Source organism: Furipterus horrens, unplaced genomic scaffold (genome assembly GCF_987537825.1).
Source record: "Furipterus horrens unplaced genomic scaffold, mFurHor1.1.pri manual_scaffold_17, whole genome shotgun sequence".
Taxonomy (NCBI): domain Eukaryota; kingdom Metazoa; phylum Chordata; class Mammalia; order Chiroptera; family Furipteridae; genus Furipterus; species Furipterus horrens.
This window is the reverse complement of record NW_028327187.1, coordinates 74,333,287-74,347,442: the sequence shown is the minus strand read 5'-3', so window position 1 is coordinate 74,347,442 and position 14,156 is coordinate 74,333,287. Positions and strand designations below refer to the sequence as shown.

General features: G+C 56.9%; 1 protein-coding gene across 3 annotated transcripts in view; it reads right to left on the bottom strand.

Moving 5' to 3' along the window:
* ATP2B3 (ATPase plasma membrane Ca2+ transporting 3) overlaps positions 1–13,098 on the bottom strand; it is a 46,946-nt gene extending 33,848 nt beyond the window's left edge. For all 3 annotated transcript variants that reach the window (XM_090265260.1, XM_090265259.1, XM_090265261.1), the window contains exons 1-9: positions 12,749–13,098; positions 8,120–8,317; positions 7,654–7,911; positions 7,120–7,245; positions 6,323–6,448; positions 3,435–3,476; positions 1,597–1,761; positions 1,019–1,233; positions 150–392 (exon numbers count right to left, since the gene is read on the bottom strand). In XM_090265260.1, the coding sequence (XP_090121386.1) occupies positions 150–392; positions 1,019–1,233; positions 1,597–1,761; positions 3,435–3,476; positions 6,323–6,448; positions 7,120–7,245; positions 7,654–7,911; positions 8,120–8,317; positions 12,749–12,956 (1,581 nt within the window). In that variant the 5' untranslated portion in view covers positions 12,957–13,098. The remainder of the gene's footprint in view (positions 1–149; positions 393–1,018; positions 1,234–1,596; positions 1,762–3,434; positions 3,477–6,322; positions 6,449–7,119; positions 7,246–7,653; positions 7,912–8,119; positions 8,318–12,748) is intronic.
* Between the last annotated feature and the right edge of the window lie 1,058 nt (positions 13,099–14,156).

Genomic DNA, 14,156 nt, shown 5'->3' with positions numbered 1-14,156 from the left:
ACCAGCAGCCAGGGCAAGAGTACTGGCACCAGGGATGAGGGAAAGGTGACCAGTACCCTAGAGACCATCGTAGCTCTGGTCAGACGTTCTTAAGAGAGCATAGTGAGCCCCGGGCCCCTTTGCTCATCCCAGCCCCACTCTTGGCTCACTAGTATTTTGGTGGTGTAGGCACTGTTGATGGAGATGGCATGGACCAGGAGGTCAAGTATCTTGGGGGTCAGGGCGCTGGGAGCTGGAATCTCTTTGTAGTGGGTGTCCCCGAGGTAGGACTGGACCACGGTCATACGGTTGGTGGTGAGCGTGCCCGTCTTGTCTGAGCAGATGGCTGTGGCGTTGCCCATCGTCTCACAGGCATCCAGGTGTCGGACCAGGTTGTTGTCCTTCATCATTTTCTGTAAAGGAGACATTTTCTGTCATGTATGACTCTGCTTTGCCCATCTAGCTTTCCACATGGCACTCCCAGATTGCGGGCCAATAGCAGCACCCAAAGGCACAGTTTGGAGTAACTGGTCAAACCTAGGCAGCAGGTCTGGAAGGCCTAAGTACTCTCATCAGACAGGCTGAGTGACCGACTCTGGGAAGTCACTCTACGCAGAGCTCACCTGGGGCCTCCCTGCTGTCCAGGACCACTCCTCTGCCCACAGTGACCTCTCAAGTCACATGCTGGCCCTAAAGTTCCCCCTGTATCTCTGCCATGCTTTGCCCACTGTCTCCCAGTGGGACCTTTCTTGATCATCCTACCCCCTGCCCTCACCTCTTCAAGTCGAACCAGTTCCCTCAACTCCCTGGCCCCTCTGTGCCCCCTGCTCTCATCCTGTAGATGCCAGGTCTATCCCACTGCCAGCCTTTTTTCTTGCTCATGACACTATGTGAAGGAAGCTGGTGGGTCCCTCCTGCTCTTCCCCTGAGTGATAAATCCCAAACTTTCTCTAGTCCTCACTGCTTCACTCCCTAGATTTTGGTTTTGTATCCTGCCATCACAGATTCTTAGTCCCACTACTGTGTTTCATATTATTACCTTGACAGAGTAAGCTAAGGAGATGGTGACGGCAAGAGGCAGGCCCTCTGGGACAGCCACAACCAGTACAGTGACACCGATGATGAAGAACTTCACGAAGTACTGCACATAGACCGGTGTGCACTCTGCCATCCACATCCGGCCACTCACGACGAAGGTGTCGATCACGAAGTAGAGGACCAGGATAATGACGGTGATGGCGGACATCACCAGCCCTGCCCAGCCACAACAGAGGCAACAGAGGGTGGGGGCAGGAATGGGGGTCAGCAGGGGCGAGAAAGGGAGAGAGCAAGAGGGAAGAGGTAAGGAACACTGCAGCTGGGGCCAGCTTGAGCTGAGTTGGGGGAGGTGCTCCCTGTCTCAGGCCTTATGATGGGTTTAGGACCCATGCTGGCCAGAAGGGGACTGGACCAGGCCCTGATGGCAATCACTCCCCTGGCCTGTTCCCTTACTCTCTGGTCCACACCACCTGCCACATTTGTTTCCCACTTGCTCTCCACGGCCTGGCCTGATGTCCAGGAAACCTGGTGTCCTCCTTGCCTGACGGGGGCCCTGGGCCACCCCTCTGCAACCCCCACCTGCTTTCCCGATCTGCACAGCCAGTTTGGTGAGCTTGCCCTGCAGGACCGACTTCTCCTTCTTGGGCACGTTGGCTTTCTTCTTCTCCCGCTCTTCCATCTCCCCGCCCTCTGCACTCTTCAGGGGCTGCATTTCCATGGCAACTGCCCCATCCTGCTTCTTAGCTGCACACAGAGGAACCCACAGCCAAGGTTAGAGCCTGGCTGCTGGGGTGACAACTACAAGGGGCTTTCATAGGGAAAGGCATGCCACACCATACAAGAGGACATGGGGTTCAGGGGGCTTCTCCGATTTCTGAGTGTGACACTATCTGGGGCTTTCTCCTCTCCCTCCTCTGTCCTTGGCAGTCCAGGCCCTCCTAGTGAGATGGAGATGGTTCTCTTGAGGCCTCACAGGGGAAGGGAGGACAGACACAAGCACAGGTAACATGGGCACACACACAGGGCAGCCAGTGCCGTAATGCCCCGAGCCTCAATATCTGAGAGCAGAGGCCTGGGGCCCAAGGAACATTCTAGAACCCTGAGTTGATTGATTGATTCATTGGCCCACTGGTGTCTGTCCAAGACACCACCACCCCCGCCCCCCCTACCAAGGAGGCCCAGGAGTCCCCGCACTCTCCTCTCTTGCTCCCTGCTCAGGTGGTCTCTATTCCTGCTAGCCTCTCAACTTCCATCAAGAACCCACGTCATCATGTATGCTCTCCTCGGCCTGCTCCCTGGTTGCTGGAGGCTGTTGCTGGGCAAGACTCGCATCTCTCTCTCTTCAGGGAATCACTCTCTTCCAGCCACTTCCCTGCCTCCTCTCTGGAGCAGGCAGCCCCCTTGTGACTTCCCTAGTGGCCCTACACTCCTCATACTGCCCCTGTTGTTGTTGTGGTGGTGTTGATGGTGTGTCCCATACCCTTCCTCCATCACCTCTGTCACCTCACGCACGCTGTGGTCTGAGGGGCTCCAACTGTACTGCCTTGGGTGATCTTGTGCTTCCCTCACCCGGAGGAGGCTCCCAACCCTCCCACTCATCTTTCTGTTGCACTGCTCTTGTCCCTACCTACAGGGCTCTTGGTGCTCCTGACATCACCTCTGCACACCTCCTGCCATCTCACTGTGTCCACTGCTCCATCTTGCTTCTCGTCTTCCCACTCATCCCTTCTCCTTTGGATGCTTCAGACCACCCACCAGTGGCTTCTTCCCAGGGGCCTCAGGCCAGAGTCCACAGCCTCAATAACACTCAAGGCCCCACCTAGCTGGGCCACTATAGCATCATGCCCCACTGATTATCACTTTCCGTCCTAGCCCGGGACCCTAGTCATTGGGTTGTCACTCTGTCACAAATGCCCTCCCAAACCCAGCTTTGCTCTGAATTCTTATTTGCTTGTCTGACCTTGTCTTGGTCCTTAGGTCCCACGCTGTACTTGAGGACCACCCCTGAGTCCATCTATCTGTACTGTAAATTTTCTGAGGTCTGGGATGATGGTTTATCCACCTTTGGATCCCCAGTGCCTACGAATGACCGCTGACAGGCCTTCATCCTGGCCACACAGGCTTGGCTCTCACCAGGCATTCAGGCTGATAGGAGAGTAGGCCTCAGCCCATTGGATGTCTGCCCAAAAGAAAGGCAGTTGAACTGGGAAACCCACAGGCCTGATTAGGCCTTGGGCAAGTAACTCTCTCTGAGCCTCAGTTTCCTCATCAGATGATCTTTGCACACTCTTGGCAGGGTCTACAGGACCCTCTCACCTGGTCCTTCGGTGCTGCTCCTGTAACTGAGGTGGGCATCCCCCCACCCCCAGTGATGCCCTCCGTCCACCACCCCATCCTGAGTGCAGGGCAGGCATTACCTTTGGTCTGGCTACTCTCCATCGCCCCATCTTGCTGCTTGCCTACAATGGAAAAGGAATGACAGACACAAAGACTTGAGAACACCCACATAGCCCTGGCACATGCACATAAACACAAGACAGCAGGGCACAGACAATCCAGTGGTGAGCACAGCCAAAAGGCAGGAGAGAGGGGCAGAGGGCCCTGTTCTCTCCAGGCTCACATTGAGGCCCTCTTGCCACATTCTAACATGTGGCACATGGTTGCCATGAGCATTTGGGCTTCTTGAGTGAGACCCCTAGCCAGGGTTCCCCACTGGGCCTTGATCCCAGCCCTCCAGTGAACTCCCTAAGCCAGACCTTGATGGATCCTGGGTTATATGTGGCTGGCAGTAGGAGGTTTCTGGAAGGGCCATCTCCATGGGGAGTGAGAGCTGCTAGATATCTTGTCCTAGCTCTGCCAGCTGAGCAGGGTCTTCCAGTCAGGATGTACATTTCCCCCCAGGACCAGTGCAAGGAGTTTAGCTAGATGGTTCCTAGTCCGTGCTGGCCTAGAGGTCAGCTTTCTCTACACCTTGGCTTGTAGTAAGCTCTATGTGCACTTTTGAGGGACAAAGGAGACTCTGGGAATTTGTTGGGCTTGAAGTACTGGGCTGGGTTCTGAGCACCTATCACTGGAGGGGGCAGCAGGGGCATGGGATGGGATACGCTGAGCACCTGGTGGACTTAGGTGGGGGTTCAGGGGGTGGGTACACCTGAAGGCAAGGACCCAGCTAGCCTCCTCCATAGTCCCTGCAGCCAACAACTGTTACACAAATGCAGGAGCTCCCAGAATGGGCTCTGCAACCACAGTCTGCACCTGGGTGTGAGGGCCCGTGCAGTGACAGGCTTCCCAAGGCCAAGGTAAAAAGTGCTGGCCATGACTCTGGGATGTGCTCTACAGGAAGAGGAAGACTGTGCCCAGCCTGAAGAGGGACAGGAGCTGAAGGAGGGAAGGAAGAGGGGAAGGAGGGCACCCCAAGGAGAAGGGTGGCTAGGAATCAAGACCAAAAGGTAAGAAACAGGTGGGATGGGGCAGCAGGTGGACAGGGAGTGTTGGGCACATAGACCAGGTCAGGATGCAGCAAGGGCCAGGGAGAAGCACTGGGAGTGACCACCTTCTTATGTCCACAGTGGCCCAGTCCTTGGGCTGAGACCTCAGTGAGGGCTTGTTGATGTTGCTGCCATGTCCCCTGAACCTGGCCAGCTCTCTTCCCTCTTCAGGGTCCCCTCAGAGTTCCCCTCCTCCAGAAAGCAGGCTGGTGGAGGTGTCATTTCTGACTCAGCCAAGCTTGGGGTGCTGCAGAAGGGCAAGAGGGGAGGCACCTGGTGGGGGTCAAAGTGGAGGGGCCTAGGAAGGAGTGTGGAAAGTGTGCCCTGCCAACTAGCTACCCAGGTGTTGATGAAGGATCACCAGGCAGTCAGCTGGCTTCCCTGGAGAGAGGCATGGGGACTCCATCCCAGCCCAGATCAGGCCCAGGGCCTGCGTATCCACCTGCTTGCCCGCTTATGGACCCCAGAGTGCTTACTGTGGAGAAACACTGGGATGAGCCCTTCAGGGAGAGGGCCGGTGCGTGGCAAAGGTGGAAGAGGGTCCACTGGTGACTGTGAGGGGTGAACCTGGCCAGCCAGAATCTGGAAGGTGCCAATAGACAGGGCTTCTAGGCAACAGTTGCTCATCCACCTCTTCCCTTTCCTCCCTACCTCCAGGAGCAGGGTGGTCAAGGACTGGGGACACTAGCACATCCTTCATTATGCTGACCTGTCCCTGTGTTGCTGGGGTTGGGCAGACGGATCCTGCCTGCTCTTCAGACCCAGTGGCCTTGACTAACTGAGGTAGGGCCAGTGACTGGCACCCTTCTGTCCCCTGCCCAGCTCAGCAGTCCTTGTATCTCACTGACTCTGGGGCCCTGGCAGCAGGCTCCCTAGCACATGTTCTCCCTGCATGTATGCAGCTTGTTTATACTTCTAGTGGGCCCTGGTAGATTCTCTTAGAGATGAGGCACACATCTAGAAAACTTTGTTTTCCACCTGGTTTGACTACAGGACTGGGAGACCCAGACCAGAGCACAGTGAGTCATGAGCACATACAGGCCTGCATCATAGAAGAGAATGGAGTCTTGACCTCTCAGGACCAGGACAGGTGAGTAGATGCTGCAGGCAGTTCTGTAGCTTTGTAAGCCTTGTTGTGAGGACTGGAGGGGACACTGGCCATGTCCAGGGCTCAGAGCAGAGGCAAGAGGAGGCAGTGGGAAGGCCAGGGTGACTATAGAGCTGGATTCTCAGAAGACATTTGTTTCTGGACACTTTTTTCCCTTGGGGTGAGGATCCCTGCCCATTCCAGCTTCCTCTGGCCCTGGACATTTTCCGAAGGTCCTTTCTGCTTGGGAGCCCTCCGCCTTTGGCTGCATGATCTGCATTTCCTGGCTGCCATATTGGCCTGGGATTCTAACACTTTACCATGGTGGTTGAGCACCTCTGAGGGTGGGCTGCATTCTCCCAAGCCCCTGTCATTCTGACCCCATTCCTACCAAAGCAGGGCACTTGCCCAATACTGGCACACATGTCCCAAAGCCTTTGGAGAATAGCCATCTGAGGGAAGCTGCCCTTACACAGAATTAGGGGAACCCCTGATCTGCTGGCTCTGGGGCAAAGACGCCAGAAGAGGGGTCTCCAAAAAGAATCAGAAGAGAGGGTATGGCCTCCCACCCCTTGAGGGCTAGCTCTCCCAGAGCGAGAGCCAGAGTTGGAGACAGGGACTGGGCCAGTGAGGGACTGCCAGCAGGCAGGCTATGAAAAAAGAGCGGGCTACATAGAAGCGGGGCTAGCCTCTCATCAGCACTGGGAACTGGAGGTCTGTGTGGCCTTACCTTTCTTATCCTTCTTCTCCTCCTCTTCTCCGCCAGCTCCAAGCAAGGTAAAGATGATGCCTGTCTGGGAGTTCACACCCACAGCTGTCACCACCATTCTCCCAGAACCTTCCATGACATGAGTGCCTGGCACAGCCAACACAGAGAGACCAAGACAGAGATTCGCACCACCAGGTGGGAAGCATGCTCAGCACCTACAGGTTCGGTCCCAGGAATCCCACAAGCAGGGACTCGGCATCTGGAAGCCCCTGGAGGCAGTATTGACCCTAAGCCTAGACCAAAGCCTCATTCCTTGCTTGGAATAGCTACTTTCCCAGAGGCATGGGGTGAGCCATTTACAGGGCCCACCTGGGGCCTCCAGCTTCTCTGTCCTGTTGTATGCTGCATTTGCCACTGGGATAAACACTCTGCTAAGACAGGACTTTCTGGAAAGGGAACAACATCCCCACTGGCTCTTCTTGAGGGTCTGGATTGGACATGGCACTGTGTTGACCCAGAGCCAGCTCCCACTTCTAAGGGCTTCCTTCGGGACATCAGGGGTCCTCTGGAGTTGGAAAGGCCCATGTCTTTGCCTGAGGCTGGAGTGCCACCACCATGCCTCCCACAAGCTGCTCTGGCCTTGAGGAAGGTGGAGTCTTCAGACTCCCTAACCAGAAGGGCTACTGGGCAGGGACTGGTTGAGGGGGTTGTTGGGCTAAATGGCTTCCAAAGCTCCTTAGTGCTGGGCTTGTCCAAGCAGTGGTGGCCAGCCAACTCCCAGCTTCCCCAATGGTGGGGCCAGTGCCTTGAAGCCTCACCTGAGAGCAGCATGGGGTCTTTGTCGGCTGATTTGCGCACGTGGTCTGATTCTCCTGTCAGGGAGCTCTCATCGATTTTGAGGTCGTTGCCCTGGATGAGCACGCCATCGGCAGGCAGCAGGTCTCCTAAGGCCGGCCAGGCAGCCAAAACCACAGGCTATGGGTCCAGGCGGCCTTCCTCTCTGCTGCCTCCTGCCTCACCCAGGGAGGTCCCATCTGATACAGGGCCCTCTTCCTTCAGCCTCTTACTTTCAGGGGAGACCCACCAACCTCTAGCCCTGTGGTCCAGCTCCCAGAGAGTGAGGACAACAGAAGTGTCCTGTAGTGTTGGGGAAGGCCCTGACAGGCCATGGAGATAGCCTGTTTCCTGGGACCTCCTGCCTACAAACCCCACCTCTAGCCTCCCGCAGGTGAGGGCACACGTGTTCCTGGGGAGAAGGCCTACACTGGATGGGGGGTCTCCTCCGGCTCACACTACCCCTGAAATGGGAGCTGAGCTTCCTTTGCAGAGTGGGTGATAATGGTCACACTCACCATATTTGACCTGGGCGATGTCCCCCACCACCAGTGCGGCCACAGGGACCTGGAGGAGCTGCCCATTCCGGATGACCGTGAACTTCTGCTCCTGTTCTATACGGCTCTGCAGGCCTCGAAACTGCTTCTCCTTGCTCCAGTCATTGAAGGCCGTGACCAGCACCACACAGATGACAGACAGCAAGATGGCTGCCCCCTCAATCCAGCCAGCCTCAGTCTCGCCTTCATCTTCTGCCCCAGCTGACACATTCCCGCATACTGTGCCCGAGGACAGAGGGGAGTACAGAGGTGGCAGAAGAGTCACTCCAAACGGCTCCTTCCTGACGCTGGAGTAGGGACATCCTGTGACCCTCCCTCATTTCAGGTTCCATTCCTCCCTTTCTGCCAGCCCAACTGTGTCGCTGCCCTTGTCCTGCCCCTTCCTGCCAGGTCCTCCCTCACCAGCCCTCTGGGCCCTGCCTCTCACCTTCACTCTCCTCGCTGGGAGGTGCGTAGAACGAGAGGCCTAGGGAGACAATGGCAGCCACCTCCAGGATGATGAGGGTTACATCCTGTAGGGCCTCCCACACCAGCTGTAGGAAGGTCTTGGGCTGCTTGGGAGGGATGAAGTTCTGCCCATAGATCTGTCTGCGCTTCTCCAAGTCACTGGCATTGTCAGCCAGGCCTGTAATGGAGAGCAGAGGCACAGACATGACGGGAAAGGCAGCTCTGCTCTATATGGCCCTGCTCCTTCCTCCCCTTCTCCCGAGCAATTCTGTCTCTCCTTCTACACTGACAGCACCAATAGGTGAAAACTGCACTGGCCTGGCAAACCCTGCGGGCATGTATGTGGGAGTGCCTACATCACCCCTCCAGCTGCCTAGAGAGTGCAGGCATGTAACCACTAGATAATGCAAAGCTCTGAGCATGAGGAAGGGCTAGATCATCCTCCTGATACGCCTAGGGAAGTCTAGGGTTTACAGTGGGTCTCTCCAAAGGGGTCTTTTCAGTCTTGCTCATACCATTGAGCAAGGGCCTGGCACCCATGATGCCTGGGAGGTGTACAGAGACTACTCCCAGCCCTCTGCCTTTAGAGCATGAGTCTCACGGCCTGGCCTCCAGAGATAGTTGCCTCCCTCTTAATGCCTCTTCCAGACCCCACTGCAGCACCAATCTCCATCCCTGAGCTGGGGGTCTCAGTGAAGAGCAGGACAGGATGTGAGCTCCTTGCCCTGCCGATAGCAACCCCCACCCACCCACCGCAGCTGCATACTCAGTGGCTGCTGAATACCTATAAGGCTAATAGGTATTGTTAATGGGTCACACTCATGCTATGGTGTCCTCAGGCCACCAGGCAGAGGACAAGGAGGGTGAAGGTTGGGGAAACCAGTCCCAGTGAGGAAGCCCCTGTGGCCTGAGCAGATTAGGCACTGTGACATGGGGCTGAGAAGCCAAGAGGGGCCTGACCTGATAGTTCTAGAGCCTTGGAAGGACCCTCCACATAGTGAATAAGCTGCTGTGTGTAGGCTGGGAGGGAGGGTGGGTTGGGTCAACACAGGGTATGAGAATGGCTACAAAGGGGCTGGCCTGGCATTTGGAAGCTGAACCTTTAATTCTTTTCCTGGGACAACCCACTTCTTACTCAGGCCTGTGCTGAGGCCTCTGGGTCTATGCCTCTGGAGCATGAATCTCCTCAGGCCCATGCCTGAAAGTACCACTGCTTCCCAAGACCGGACACTGACTTGGCCATCTTTCCCAGAAGCAAGCAGATGGGATGATGCAGTCCCCTGGCCCCACCCTCAGTCCTCAGGATTCAGCTTCCTTCCAGGCTCATCTGTCCGTGGTGCTTTCTGGTGCTTCCCATGCCCAGCACTGACCTTGTCCTTGAGTCTTTCCCGCTTCTCTTCCCCCAGTGACCAGCCTCACACTGACACCTGGTGGACTGATGGCAACTTGCAGTTCCCAGCCCTGAGTATCTGCCACTCCCATGGTCTCTTTCAGGGACAAGGGCTTACCAGAAGGGCCAGGTCCCAGCCCATGGGGTGCTCCCAGCCAGCTTGGGAAGGCATACAGGACCAGGCCCCACAGGACTTGAGAACAAAAAAGTACTAAGTGTGGTGTCAAAGAAGTTGGGAGGAAGGAGGGTGGGTGTACACTGGGCAGGGAAAGAAGGCTTCTGGGGAGGAGCACAGTGGGGCCCCTTGGAGGTGGAGGGACTGATAAGAGCAAAAGCCCACAGCTGACACAGAGTTGGCACGCCTCCTGAGCTAGGCAATGACCACATGCTGTCCTCCCCACCCAAGAGAGCCGCAGCTGTCCCTGCCTTTCTCCCCCTGGCCTCATCATGCTGGGCCAGCTGTGGCTCAAGTTTCTGGAGTCTGCAGCTTCCCAGTTGGGTGTCTAGGAGAAGCTCAGGACCTCAGCTCCTAAGGGCCAGGGACCCAGCTGAGGACCTGTGCCCCACTCCTGACCGGGGCCTGTGTCCTTGAGCTACAGGAGATACAAAGGATGTGGTCAGGACTAGGGAAGCATTTGAACTGAATCCGGGGTATCCCAGACACCCAGGGTCTCCCCTCTCCCTGCCCTAAAAGAGGACATTGATCTGGAGCCCATGAGAGGGCGCCTCCCAACCCTGAGCTTATAGTCTATGGCACCACACGATCTGCATTCTGCCTGCCTGCCCCACATACCCAGCTTGTCCCCAAGGGAAGCTGGGCCCTCAAGAGGCCTCCTCTCTAGAAACTCCTTCCCTCCCTTCTCCCCTCCCTCCTACCTGCCTCCCTCCTCCCTCCCTCCCTCAGCCTGTCCCTTGGCCTTGGTTTGCCCTTGATGCTGCAGCAATGCTGTTCTCTCCCTTCCCTAGACCAGCTGGAGGCCTTGACCTTCCTATAGGCAAAGGGGTCCTGACAGCTGATGCCACAGAGGGGGGAAGCAGCTGCATCCCCTCTGGTTCCAAGCATACCCTGGCCTAGCAGGCCACCAAAGGCGGCCCACGTCCAGGGTGTGGGGACAGGGGCCACCAGTTGGCATAGACACAGATGGGCACCCTGCCCAGAGCAGAGGCCAGATGCCATTGGAATTGGATTAAGACCACATCGTGTGGCTCCAGGCTAATCTTTACCTCCTTTCCATGACTGCTGGTGGAGGCCAGACAGAGGAAGGGCAGGGACCCAGGTCCCTCAAGCAGGCTTACCACTGAGCTTGGCCTAACACCTGGGTTCCTTGGCTTCTGGAATCCTCCTGGGTTGCTACAAGTGTCCTCCTCTAATATACCATGCACCTCCCCCCTTCCCCAAAGCACCCCCAGTCTGCCCACCTTGCCAAGGGGGTGGTGTAGCACCTGGGGTACAGCTAAGCTGACCCCCCTCCCATGAGCTAAGTCCACCGTGTCTGAGCAGGAGTGAGTGGGGGGTCTGGGTAAGAACTGTGGGACTAAGTCAGCAGGTGTACAAGGATTCCCACACTTGCTGAAGGGCTAGAGTCAACCACTCCTAGTGCCGAGACCTTGAGGGCTTCCAGGGTCAGAGAGGCAAGGGGTGGTCCTCATAACACATAACCTTCAGGATGCAGACCGGGCCTGGCTGGTTCCTTCTGCTGGGGCTGAGCCACCAACCTGAGCACCTGCGCTTCTCCATGTCAGCCCCTCCACAGGCACCGGGTGCGCTCCAGAGCTGCTGTGTCAGAATCAGGCAGGTTCCCAGGGGCCTTGACATTTTAAATATTTAACAAAGCCTGACAGGCAGAGGAAAGAGCTGCCAGCTGAAGCCCATCTGCTTCCTTTTATCTGGGGGAGGCCAGAGCTCTTGTGGCTAAATGGCCCCAGATCATGAGGTAGGGCAAGGAGGAGGGAAAGAGAGAGATCCTTTGGCCCTGAGCCAAACCATCTGCCCCCATGACACACCATATCAGGCTGCCCCTTTACAGTGCAAACCAAGAGAGACCCAGGAAGTCCAGGGGCCACCCACCTTGGAGCTCCTGACCTGGACCTTGGACCCACTTCCTCCCAGGCAGGCCATCTCCACCCTCTGTTCCAGCCCAGGAGCCACCCACAGACAGATGGGACCAGGGAGCAGGAGACAAGAGCGATGGCTAGGGCCCTGGGCAGATGAAGGTGTGATGGCTGAGAGCAGAGCTGATGAGGTCAATCAGTGTTGGCCCAGAGCAGGCCTGGCACTAGGCAGGGACAGCCCTGGCAGCCCTTCCAGGGAGGCACCAGCTGGGACAGAGAATGCTCCAGCTCCCGGAATCTGGAGCCAAGCTTGTCTCCTGGTGGTCCTGGCTTCCCAGTAGACCCAGCAGGAAAGACCGGGGAAGGCTGGGACAAGGCAGGGCAGAGGATTGCCTTCAGATCAGGGAGAAACGACCACAGAGCAGAGGTGGGGAACCATGATGGCAGTCAAGCCTCCACTCCTAGAACCTTCTAGATGATGCTCCCCAAGCTCCATAGAGGCTCCCTTGCAGCAGGTTTGCTCAGATCTCTACCACCTCAGGCTTGCACCCCTTTGGGACAACCTGCCACCAGTGCCACCTCCACCTGGCACTCTGGGCACTAACTCTTCAGGCCCCACTGTCCTAAAGCCACCCCCTCCCTTGCCAGAGAGAGGCCTGCTGCAACCCAAGCCCTCAAAGGGCCCACACTTCATACTCCTTCCTCTTCTAGTCCTGCTTAGCTGGACACAGGGCTGAATACACAGGGCACTCCAAACATGCAGAAAAGGACCATCTGGCCTGCATGCCCCGACATGGTGCTGTTTCCTCCTTTCCCCTCTCTGTCATTTGACTTCTATTATTCCAAAGAAGAGATGAAGGCAGGGAGCTGCTGATTATGAAGATGTGGTAGCAGGGGTCTGGCCAAAGCTCCTTGGAGATTGCAGGTTGCCCAGAGGATGACCTCCTCACCCCATGCAGACAATCTCCTGCTCAGGGGGAAATGGCTGCCCGGGGAGGGCATGGTCAGGGTCAAGTGTGCCTCTAGGAAGCTGCTGCCATGGCACCACCTAGCCCTTGACCAGGCCTGCCTGGGGTAGGGAACATCTTCAGGATGCCCCTAGATGGCACATGGCCCAGAGTCCCCTGTGAACACGTGGAAGTGCTAGGTCTCTGCTGGCAGACTTACCCTCTGTGGGTGAGGTCTTCAACCTCCTACAGAGCCCGCTGACATCCCCGTAGGCTTCTTGGACCTTCTGCAGTGCTTCAGCCCCTCGGAGCTCCATGAGGGAGCGCAGTTCAGCCAGTGTGCACCCAAAACCGCCAGCATGTGGGGCCTCCCACTGTTGCTGGGGCTTGGGGTGGAACTCGATGGAACTGTTGGCCATGTCGCCCATCCTGCCTGTTGTGCTGGGAGAAGGCGGTGCTGGGCCTTCTCACAGGTGCAGCCTCAGTTAGGGACAGGTGGACACCTGAGGTCCCAGTGCTTGGGGGAGGTGCAGCGGAGGTGGTGGCAGCAGGAAAGTGGCCAAGTGTGGACACCTGGGAAGATGGAGGTGAGAAAAAGCCAGGGGTATAGTTGAGAGAAAACTAAGGTCTATTCTGGAACATTCTCTGCAAGTCTGCACTCAGTCTAAGTCATGACTCACTAAGTGCAAAATTCATCCCTCAGGCTGGGCCTATGACCCCCATGCTTTGCCAGGCTCACCTGCCAGGCCACCCCTTAGTCCTGCCCACCATGAACACCCATGCTGGGAGGGCAGCACTGATTAGTGATGGCCTTGCCCTGGCATGGGTGGGTTAGCTGTGTCATGGTTCTCCCATGACCATGCCCCTCCTCCAGCAAATCATCCAATCCATCACGTTATAGCTCTTGCCTGATTAAGACTTGCCCTGTGAGGCCAACATGCTATAAATCCTGGGTGGCGAGGTGGTCTTCTAGCACAGCTTCTGTGGCTCACAGCTCACAGTTTCAGGCCTGGTGATGCACAGGGGTCCAGGGAGCAGGCCAAGCCATGGACAGGGCCAATTGGGTGCCAGGTCAAGGTGCCTCTGCTGCCCTGGTGGGTACCTGGGAAGCAGAGGCAAAGAAAGGAGGAGGCCCAGAGGAAGGAGGAAGGGAGAAGGAGGGAAGGAGGGGATAAAGGAAATGGAAGAGGAGGGGTGGAGGAGAGGGCACACAGGAGAAATTGGAAAGCAGCCACAGGTTACTGGCCACTTCTCTGTTGCTCTGCCCCACAGTACAGTGCCACCCACTCCCCTACCCTTCCACACACACACTGAAAGCAGCCAGCTGACTCCCGGGCTGCACCACCTTCACTTCTTTGCAGAGTATTATGAAGTTGTCATCCCTCTTACTGTCCCCATACTCCACTGCCATTGCCACTGCCCACACTTGCCCAAGAAACTGCTGGAGCCTGAGCTGCCTAGCCCTCGGTCTTCACAGGGTCTGGCGGTTTGGACCCAAGGGCTTGCTGAGTCTGCTGAGCCTACATGTTCCAGGCCCCAGCTTCTCCTACTGGTATGTCCCTACCTCTCCTTCCCAGCCTGGAATCTGCCTGAGCAGAAGTGGAAGCATCTCCCAAGGCCATGTGCTA